The following is a 10,615-nucleotide window of genomic DNA, read 5'->3' on the forward strand; positions in this document are numbered from 1 at the left end:
GTTTTCTCTCCTTATTTTCAAATGAAAAGTAATTTTTTCTTTTGTATTTTTCTTGAGCCACGGCTAACACAACTAGAAAATAGATAAATACAGACAGATTTACAGACAGATTTAGTCTTTATTACAGACGGATTTTTGGTTACCGACGAAATTACCGACGGATTTTGTCCCTCTGTAAAAGCTCCGTCGGAAATTATTTACCGACGGATTTTTTTTCCGTCGAAAAATTACCGACGGAATTTTACTAGTTACCGACGGATTTTCTCTTTGTAAATTCTCCCTCCATTTCCTGAAGGCGACAAACTTACAGACGGATTTTCCGTCTGTAATTATAGACGGATTTTCAGACAGATTTTCCGTCTGTAATTACAGGCAGATTTTCAGACAAATTTTCCGTCTGTAATTACAGGCGAATTTTCAGACGGATTTTCCGTCTGTAATTACAGACAGATTTTCAGACAAATTTTCTGTCTGTAATTACAGACAGATTTTCAGACGAATTTTTCGTCTGTAATTTGAACTTTGGAAAATCATGATTACAGACAGAAAATCCGTCTGTAAGGTAAAATAGAATTTTTTTACTTTTTTTAATTACAAAATAAACTTGCTTTCATACAAAATAAATATAAATTTAATACAAATTTTTATCTAATTTATATTTGAATATTTATAATATTTTACAAAATAAACAAATTCATCGTATTAAAAATAAACAATATTTACAATAAATTATTCAATATGAATTTAAGATACAGCTGAAGTGATTTCATTTGTTCTAGGGTCAGCACTTTCTAAAGAAACGCCACAAGGATCTTCTTTAACCAGAAGGGCAAGAACATTGAGTGAGCTCCATGTTTTTGTCACATTGCTGCTTGAATCTCCCAAAGTAACAGCAAAAACAGCATCAAATCCTCCTGCTCCTGGAACTCCAGCCAACAACACTCCTTCCAAGTTCAGTGTAGCATCTAAAAGTTTTGTTTGTGATTCTGGTTTAATCTGCATGAATTGCAAGGAAAGAGTAGTGATATTCTACCAGCAGATATAATTTATAATCAACATCATTCAAACAGAAGAAGCCTAATAATAAGTGCCAAATCAATGAAAGGAACTTACAGGAACACCTGCAGCCTCACCCATTAGGCGCATATGATATCTAATCCCAAGCATAGCTTCTTTTGCACCTAGCAATGCTTTAATAACTGCTTCCTTGTTGGGTTCAGAAGCTTGCTCTATCCACTGCAAGAATTGCATTTTCAACATCAACACAAGAAGAAAAGCAAGAACATGAGAGCCTGAAGTGTAGTCTCAAGAACATGATATCACATATGTGCATTAGAAATTCAGTCACACCACTTGAAAATTGAAAACCAGGCAAACAGTAAAGTTGGATATATAATCTCTTTCAAACCCATCAAAAGTCAACTTAATTGTATAAGTCTAATAGTAAAGATGTCCTATCTCATTAAAATAACTAATAAATAGGAATGTAGAAATTTAATCTAATGCAAGGCATACCATAAGGCCAAAATGTTCTAGTTATTTAACAGTGAGCATTATCAATCAGTTTACTCTACATCCACAGGAGTAAAAATTCTAATTTTGATGTTACTTCCATTAATTAAACAACCACAAATGATTTGAAAGAAATACCTTTTCTGATCTGAGCTTGCTACAGCTATCAATCACAGATTTATATGCATCCCATTGTTCCTTTGCTAATTTACTCAAAAAGTTCAGTTGAATTTCTAACTGCGAATTCGCCTCTGACAATCTTCTCCATGTGTCCAAGGATTTCTGAGGGTCAGACTTTTGCCATTTTTTTACAGCACCAACCATTGATGGCGTAGATGAACCACCAGTTCCTGGTTCTCCTGGTAACTAAAAAACGATATATAGTCAGAATATTAACCAATAAACTTCATATTTTTCTGATAAGAAAGTCATTCAACCTGAAGTAAAAGGAAAATGTGGGGGTATAAGAGATTTAAATTGCTTACCAGAGTCATCAAAGGTGGTAAAGAGAACTCAGTCCTCTCATGGTCCCAGTTTCCATTCAGAATGTCACTGATAACTTCTGGTGCAGGCAATGCTTGTGCTGCAACCTGCAATGTCAGCAAAACAATGTCTAGTCACTATAAGAGATAACCAATAGAAGATCCTAACATGTTTAGCAACTGGAATGGCAAACTAAAATGATGGGGCTAATAGCAAGAATTAGAAAGCTCAAGTTTTGTTGTACATCAAGGAAAACTAATGTTCTTGTAATTGAGTATATTTAGGCCAAACAAATCAGGAGAGTCATTCATACCAGTTATATATTTAGACGATAAATATTCACAATACCAGCATGACCAGTTGAAATGCATATATATACACAAAAGTGTGCAACAGAAATCAACATAATTAAAGCATTTTTTGCCTAAAACACAAGACACATTAACCCCAAATTCAATAACAAAAAATCAAAATACTATACAAAATCAATACCCTATAAATGTGTCAAGTTTTATGATACCCTCAAAAAACCCGACCATTAACATTATGCAATGGCAATTCTACATCAACTATTAAGGCAGCAAAACTCACAAGGAACTAACAAAGACGTGCAGTTACTGCAAGGCTATGCTTTCCACTGGAGATTCAAACAAGATTCCAGAAAAACAAAAGGAAAGAAGCATGAAAACTTCAGAGGAGAGATGAATGACTACTTTGGTATCTAAGATCACAATCAGAAGCTAATAAGCTATATCACTATGTGAAGGAATATATTCACCAAACAACAATATCACGAGGTATATAAGTAACTAATACCCTACACTCCATCTTTTTTCCCCTTCTCCAGTGGTTAATCCACCAACCTACCATCAAATACATTAACCCTGTTTTCTTAGTTATTCCACGACTTCAGCTAATTTCTAAAAAGGCTTCAGCTAATTTCTCTTTCGTGGTAGAAAATGTTAAACCTGCACCAAGATTTTCATTCAGTTCATCTCACGGGCAACAACAAAACAAGAGAATTTAAATTTCGGGGCAAAGGCAAATCAAACACTTCTACAACAGTAATAAATAAATAAATCACATACGCTAATAAGGATTTCCACTTTTTAGAATATATTCTTCCACTTTTAAACGACTATAAAGCATGGCTAGCAGCCTAGCAACAGTGCAACACAATCCATACTACATAGAGCCAAATAATACGAACATTTATTTTCTTCTTTTACAATTGCTGCATCTACTTTCACACCTTGGTGGCCTTGACCCTATCACTCTTACCTTATTCTTCACAACAACATTCTTATATTAACACTTAATTAACATGATGCCATTAATTATTAAAACATTAATTAGCTAATAAGTTTGATTATTTTAATTTGTACCTGGGAAACTTCAATTACATTGGACATTGCTCTTCCTGCATGCACATATTATATTAATTAACTAACTTAGAAGCTAATTAAGCTAATAAGTTATTACTAACCTTGAGCCATGAATAAGGAAGTAGAAGAAGCTGCAAAGAGAATGAAGATGCTGATGAAGGTGGTTTGTCTATATTTGTGCCAACATGAGGATCCATTCATTCCCATCTTCTAAGGAAGGGGCACAATTCAATTGAAAGAGACTGCTGCACACAACAACAAACCAATATATATATATATATTCTCACTACTACCTTCTTCTATTATTGCCACTCCCACTAACCTTATTATGATGATAAATGAATAGTATGGTAAATGAATGGTACTCACCCTAGAATAGTAGAGAGAGAGAGAGAGGAGGATATATGTGCATGTGGCAGTATAGAAGGGTGAAATTCTGAAAAGGTGTCCTAAGATGGGTCACCTTATTTAATGCGTGTACCCTATGTAATGGTAAGGTCATGTAAGCCCTCATCTATTGATTCTCAGAGAAATTATTTTTTCACAAAACAAGAAAACAAAATTCTCTACTTTTAATTTACTTTATATGGATAATTTAATTTAAATATATATGTATTTAGATCATTATTCTTAAGTAGTAATTTATTAATTAATACTAAATTTGTTATTCTTAAGAAAACCAATAGCAGCCGTGCTCTGCAGTTATTCAAATCTCCATAGTAAAAGCAATTGCTTGAATAGAACTTTAAGATAAATCAAGAAAACAGCTCAAATTAGCAGACTATTGAAAAAATCGAACTAAATTTTTGGTACTCCAGTTTGCAAATAGTAATAATGATATTACACAAGAGAGGGAGAGTCCCAGGAAAACAAAAAGGCTGTGTGTAGCTATGTACCTTTGACAAAAATCTTGGAAGAAATTGCTCGGAGGAAAAGAAGTTGAGAAAGAGAGCTGTGCTGTTGACACCATATTTGCCGCAAACCCTCCATGCTTCAGCTTCATCATTGGGCAAGAATATTCGTCATGGTTATGAAACAAGCCACATATCTTACAAGATTTTCCAACACCAAAAAATATAATAAAAAACAGCAAATGACAAGCAAAAATATGCTGCTACACTTTTCCCCATAAAGGGCTAAAGTGAACTTAAAGCATGTATAACAGTTGATACATCGAAGTGAATCTGAAGATTGTACCAATCCATAAAATTTTAATTGCAAAACCATCATCAGAAGCATATATATAAGAGGCCTAAAACATGAAACTTGAAGCAACTAATAAAACTTAATCATGAGTTGCATTTCTAAACTAAATGAAAAAGAATGAAAATATTCTTCACACAGTTCACGAGCTCTATGTAACAGGTAGATTGAGCATAATTATACCCCTGATCTTCTAAACTTCCAAACTTCACTTGAGTTCCTCCAATAACAAAACCTTTCTAAATATGCCGAAAACTGATACTTTCTACTTACCTCAGGACAACTGCAGTTGTATATCTAAATTAAAAAGAGAGGTTAGTGGCAGACATATATATCAGCAAAAGGAAAACTAATCTGAAATTAATACAAGTCAAACAACCAAATAAACAGAAACACCGTCATTAAGAAGTAACCATAAGCTTTCAAGCTATAGAACAAACACACAAATTGAACAGTACAAAGTACCCTTTTCATGTAAGGAGAATTTGCACATCACTGAATATGAAGATAAGTAATTTATAGAAAAACTAAAGGGATAAAACAAAACACATTATTGTAATGTAATGTATCGTAGAACAAAGGGATAAAAATGAAGGTAAAAGACATCACAGTCATTGTATCAAACATGTGGTGATCATTACCCCAAGTGGTGCCAATACAGAAGGCCTTCTCCTTCTGCACTTCCAAACACTCCTGCCAAATAAATAAATAAACAGGGAGTTTAAAAACGAATTAGAATTAGTATTCATAATTTCATCTGAATCAGAAGTGAAAGCGTGAAGAAGCTGAGATGTTCACCTTGTCGAGATCCTCACGAGAACGAGAGGTTCTCGTAGTTCTTGTACTGCTTCAGTCGAGTCTCGCGGTACTTCTGTAGCTGTGGTTAAGCTTCACCCATGGAATCCATTATATATCCTTCCCATGGAGCTTCAGCACAGCCACACGCAGGAGGAGACAGAGACCGGCGACGCAGGAGGAAAAACATAGCGTTACGGGTTTCAGCCATGGAGGAAGGAGCGACGTTTGAAGGCTTACGAGAGAGTGAGCACGACAGAGGCTTTGAGACGGAGGGAGCGTCGATGGAGGGAGCGGCGAAGCAGGGGTTGGAAGCGCGACAAAGTTCTGGAATTAGGGTTGGAGGCGCGACGAAGCTCTGGGGTTAGGGTTGGATGCGGCGGCGGAGGGAGCCCGTGCGACGCAAGGTACGACGGAGAGAGATCTGTGACGTCAGCGGCGGACGAAGCTGGTGTGATGGAGAGAATAAGCAACTCGGTGACGGAGAGAGGAACAAGCTCGTTTGATATGGGTAGAGTGTAAATGGATCGAGTGGATAGAAATAAGATTAGGGTTATCTCAATATTTATCCACGGAAAATTTAAATTACAGACGGATTTTCCGTCTGTAACCATTTTTCACGGAAAAAAAATTAATTTTTTTGATGGAATTATCGACGAATTTTTTTTTTTGTCTGTAATTTATGTTAATTCATTTTTTTGGTTTTCTAACAAAAAATCTTTCTAAAATTCTTTCTGTATTTCTGTGGGATAAAATTTATCAAAAATATCTGTCTGTAATAACTAGTTTTCTAGTAGTGTAAGGTTTCTTTTACAAAGGTCAACTTCTTGGTCTTTTAACCAGCTAAAAGTCTCTTTTACCTTTTTTTATTCAAACCATAAAATTAGGAATTTGAAATTTGAATATTGGCTTGATCGAAGAAGGAAGAGCAGCACAAACTTACTTGCTTACTGATGATCCCAAATTTAAACTTTTAGATTTGTGCTTTGGCTCCAAATAACAACATCAATCATTGATTTATAGCAAAAAAATTTTGTCACCACTTTCATTAATTTTTTTCAAAATAATGGTGTATAAAAAGGAAAAAATATGAAGTAATTGACTTTCATATTAAAAAAAATTAATTACCTTTAACTTCTCTAAATTCTGCTGAATTTGCTTTTAATGCACTTGATTTAACATTAACTTTTTTTATTAGTTTTTTCTTTCTTCTACTTTGATATTTGAATTAAAAAGTGAGCTCTTTCATGTCTGACCAATACCCGAAATGAACAAACGTTGGGACTTAACTCAACTAAGGGTTGTTTTACTTTTGCTTGGGCTGAGTTGGTATAAATCATTTTTCATTCAGTAGCCTTGAATGCATTTGGTTTCATATGTTTGGACTGCAAAAATAATTTGAACCTAAACACTAAATCAACAATATTAAACCCACTTAAGGTTTTAAGTTATTAACCCAAATTAATATATTTGTCATCATTAATTTGTTATTTATTTTTCTAAACTCAACATAAACCTATACTTTAAGTTCTACAAAATAAAAAATTTTTAAAAATTAATAATATCAACTATTTAAAAAATTAGTTTTCAATATTTTTATTAAAAAATAAATTTTAGAATAATCTATAACTTATGTCTAATTTTTTATTTAACTTATTTTTTATTATAAATTTTAAATATTTAATAATTTTTTATTTTTATATTTTTAAAATTAAATATTAATTTTTAACTTTTTTTAATAAGTTAAACAAATACTCTTAGACACTATAGCAATCTATACAGGCACGGATTGAGTAACAAGCATGAGGGGCACTTACTTCTATACAGGCACGGATCGAGTAACAAGCATGAGGGGCACTTACTCCATTGTGTTTTTTATTTTTTTTAAAAAAAATAGTTATATATAATGTGTTTCTATTTTAAATTTTAAATGACTCTATTACAAATAAATTAAATTCAATGGTCAAAGTTTTAAGTTCACTTTTTTTTCTATTATTTTGACTATTATTTAACCTAATTAAATTTAGTTTTTGTGTCATCACTTTTTTATTCTCTTTAATATTTTTCTTATCTTTATATTTTCAACCTTCTTTTTTTATTCCTTATCTAGTGATCATCTTTTTTTATCAAAAGATAAATTTTAAATTCTTTATGTTTTTTTATATAGCTCTCTATGACTTTATGTATCTTCCAATTTCATTGTTTCTCTTTTTAAAATTTTCAATTACAAATTTTAATTCAAATAGTTATAGTTTTTAGGTATTAATCTAATGTTTTATTTTCTTCATGACTTTATATATTTTATTTTATTTTCAATTTATTCATCCTTATTATTTGTTTTATATCTTTTGTTCTATTATATGTACCTATATTACATATAAAATTTTAAAATGAATTGATTAATTTACTAATTTAAAATATATTTTTTATTTTTAAAAATAATAATAAAAAATATTTCAATATTACAATACATAATTAAACATGCATAAAATCTTTTATCTAATATTATATCAAAATTAAATTAAAAATATATAACAAATTTGATTATTTTAAAAGGAAATTAAAAAAATTATAAATTATATTTCTACTATTTTATATAAACATACTATACAAATTTAATTTTTCTAGTGTTTATATATAATTTTAGTTTCAAATTATAAATACTAGTGTATCATTAATCGCTAATATGCTAATTAATTCAGATTTTTATTATTAAATATGTATAAAAAATTAGTTAGATAACAAATTTTCTATAATTTAATAAAAATATTTTAAATTTAAATTTTTAAAATAAAAAATATATTTTTTATAAATTATATATAATAAATAATATTTTAAAAATAAAAATATTCACTAACTTTTTAAATTTTTATATCTCTATATAATTAATAATATTCAACAAATTTTATTTTAATGTATATATTTTTAACTCCACCTTTAAAATTTTTTGTCACTGATTAGTGATTCCATAAGCATTAAGCATACGTATAAGGCTAGAAGTGTACGTGCGTTTCTGGAAATTTCCACGGAGATCGAGATACACTTCACTGACACCTACGAACTATAAACAGTTAAAACGAAAGTGTTCATTCATACACACTTATTTCCTTGCCAATACCATTATATCATTTGTTCAATCAACTGACACAACAGAAAAAACAGCAAAAGTGAAGAGAAAGAGAGAGATGGGTGTGGATTATTACAAGATCTTGCAGGTTGATAAGAATGCAAAGGATGAAGACTTGAAGAAGGCTTATAGGAAACTTGCCATGAAGTGGCACCCTGATAAGAACCCCAACAACAAAAAAGATGCTGAAGCTAAGTTCAAGCAGATTTCTGAAGCCTACGAGGTATCTTTCTTCTTATGGCAATTGCAAACTTTTAACCTTTTTTAATCGGAATTTGTAGTGAAAAACTGAACTGAGTAGAACTTTGAACCCGGATCATGCTTACTTTTTTGTATGTGATCCTTACAGTTGATACTGCTGATATTCTTTCTTTTATCCTGAGATGATGGTTGAATGGTGAATATGAAAGATTTATCTATCTGGATTGTGGTTTTATCTTCTTAATACTCTTATAACTTTATTTATTTTTCCTCTTCCAGAAACCAGGATCAAAACAGGGCAATCTGAAAGATGCTTATTATGTTTTGGATTTTCTTGTAATTCTATGTGATGCTAAATAGCTGATGGTTTGTCCTATCTGAAAGGGTAGAGCAAATTTTGTAGCTTTTACCAAATTGTAGTAGAAAAGGAGTTGGATTCAATAAACAGTTTGATGATAGTAATGCTTACTTTGTTCCCATTATGAATATCATAGGTTCTTAGTGATCCTCAGAAGAGAGCTATCTATGACCAGTATGGGGAGGAGGGGCTTAAGGGACAGGTACCCCCTCCTGATGCCGGTGGACCTGGTGCAGGTGCTGGAACTACTTTCTTTTCGACCGGAGATTTCCCAGGAGGATCATTTCGGTTCAATCCCCGGAGTGCAGACGACATTTTTGCAGAATTCTTTGGGTTTTCAAGCCCGTTTGGTGGCTCCGGTGGGAGAGGAAGTGGCATGAGGTCGAGAGGATTTTCTAGTGGAATGTTTGGAGATGATATGTTTGGATCCTTTGGCGAAGGAGGAGGGGTGCATGTGAGCCATGGGGCGCCTCGCAAGGCGGCTACCATTGAGAACAAGTTGCCCTGTACCCTGGAGGAGATATACAGAGGGACCACCAAGAAGATGAAGATTTCTAGAGAAATTGTGGATGCTAGTGGGTGAGTAATAACATTTTCTATATGGTAGTAAATTAGAGCATGCATGCAATCATTGAAGAAGAAATTAACTGCATTTTTGCATGTGTGCAGGAAAACCATGCCGGTAGAGGAGATATTGACCATCAACGTGAAGCCTGGTTGGAAGAAGGGCACGAAGATCACCTTCCCGGAGAAGGGAAACGAACAGGTGAACGTGACGCCAGCAGACCTCGTCTTCGTCATCGAAGAAAAGCCGCACGGCGTCTTCACTCGTGACGGAAACGATCTCATCGTGACGCACAAGATCACCCTCGTGGAAGCCTTGACCGGTTACACAGTGCGCCTCACCACACTGGATGGCAGAACCTTAAACATACCAATCAACACCGTGATTCATCCCAACTATGAGGAGCTTGTACCGAGAGAAGGCATGCCATTACCAAAGGATCCATCAAAGAAGGGCAACTTGAGAATAAGATTCAACATCAAGTTCCCAACCAGGCTCACTGATGAACAGAAATCAGGAATTAGGAAACTCTTGCCTGCATCAGCATCAGAATAAAAATTAAAATATATATTGATGACAGTCGTATACAAGCTATTTAGAGAAATATTATACGTATTATTTTTGTCTTTCTTTCAACATTTTTCATGTTATAAATATAAATAGATCTCTAAAAAATTTTTCTTATTTTATTACGTCTAGATTCTTGAAATTTACAAAAACAATATATATATATATATATATATATATATATATATATATATGTTTTTATTTTAATCAAATTATTTGGACAAATAAATCTTTAAAGATATGAAAAAAAAAGTATATATCTTCTTTTTATAAAGTTTAGGAACATTAATATAATAATTTTTTTTTAGACATGAAAACGTCTAATGCAATCTGTCAATTGTGTGAATTGAATTCGGTGGTTTGGTTGAGAAATTCAACTTTAATAGGATCAAATGGTATAAAAATTTTATGGAAAGGCG

General features: G+C 32.5%; 2 protein-coding genes across 12 annotated transcripts; one reads left to right on the forward strand and one right to left on the reverse strand.

Moving 5' to 3' along the window:
• Positions 1 to 630: 630 nt before the first annotated feature.
• Positions 631 to 5,930, reverse strand: LOC112737715 (phosphomevalonate kinase, peroxisomal). Of its 11 annotated transcripts, XM_072211477.1 has the most exons (10): positions 5,382 to 5,930; positions 5,225 to 5,276; positions 4,277 to 4,377; positions 3,750 to 3,862; positions 3,482 to 3,625; positions 3,381 to 3,415; positions 1,998 to 2,102; positions 1,651 to 1,878; positions 1,114 to 1,236; positions 631 to 996 (listed from the first exon to the last, which is right to left on the reverse strand). In XM_072211477.1, the coding sequence occupies exons 5-10, from the start codon at positions 3,585 to 3,587 to the stop codon at positions 745 to 747; spliced, it is 849 nt and encodes a 282-aa protein (XP_072067578.1). In that variant the 5' UTR covers positions 3,588 to 3,625; positions 3,750 to 3,862; positions 4,277 to 4,377; positions 5,225 to 5,276; positions 5,382 to 5,930; the 3' UTR covers positions 631 to 744. The 11 variants fall into 11 exon arrangements, with proteins under 11 accessions (XP_072067578.1, XP_072067577.1, XP_072067586.1 ...); XM_072211476.1 differs by lacking the exon at positions 3,750 to 3,862 and having other exon boundaries at positions 3,482 to 3,622; XM_072211485.1 differs by lacking the exons at positions 3,381 to 3,415; positions 3,750 to 3,862 and adding an exon at positions 2,863 to 2,963.
• Positions 5,931 to 8,339: 2,409 nt separating this feature from the next.
• LOC112737716 (uncharacterized) lies at positions 8,340 to 10,313 on the forward strand. Its single transcript, XM_025787764.3, has 3 exons — positions 8,340 to 8,728; positions 9,201 to 9,643; positions 9,734 to 10,313. The coding sequence occupies exons 1-3, from the start codon at positions 8,564 to 8,566 to the stop codon at positions 10,182 to 10,184; spliced, it is 1,059 nt and encodes a 352-aa protein (XP_025643549.1). The 5' UTR covers positions 8,340 to 8,563; the 3' UTR covers positions 10,185 to 10,313.
• The last annotated feature ends 302 nt before the right edge of the window (positions 10,314 to 10,615 follow it).

This window comes from Arachis hypogaea, chromosome 13, assembly GCF_003086295.3.
Source record: "Arachis hypogaea cultivar Tifrunner chromosome 13, arahy.Tifrunner.gnm2.J5K5, whole genome shotgun sequence".
Taxonomy (NCBI): domain Eukaryota; kingdom Viridiplantae; phylum Streptophyta; class Magnoliopsida; order Fabales; family Fabaceae; genus Arachis; species Arachis hypogaea.

Bases quoted from the DNA above. Each gene is read 5' to 3' on its own strand.
- LOC112737715 (XM_072211476.1), bottom strand. From the start codon at position 3,587: ATGGGAATGAATGGATCCTCATGTTGGCACAAATATAGACAAACCACC. The intron at 2,103-3,380 runs GTACAAATTAAA...CTGACATTGCAG, and splicing joins ATGTAATTGAAGTTTCCCAG to GTTGCAGCACAAGCATTGCC. The intron at 1,879-1,997 runs GTAAGCAATTTA...ATCGTTTTTTAG, and splicing joins TACCACCTTTGATGACTCTG to TTACCAGGAGAACCAGGAAC.
- LOC112737716 (XM_025787764.3), top strand. From the start codon at position 8,564: ATGGGTGTGGATTATTACAAGATCTTGCAGGTTGATAAGAATGCAAAG. The intron at 8,729-9,200 runs GTATCTTTCTTC...TGAATATCATAG, and splicing joins AGATTTCTGAAGCCTACGAG to GTTCTTAGTGATCCTCAGAA. The intron at 9,644-9,733 runs GTGAGTAATAAC...GCATGTGTGCAG, and splicing joins GAAATTGTGGATGCTAGTGG to GAAAACCATGCCGGTAGAGG.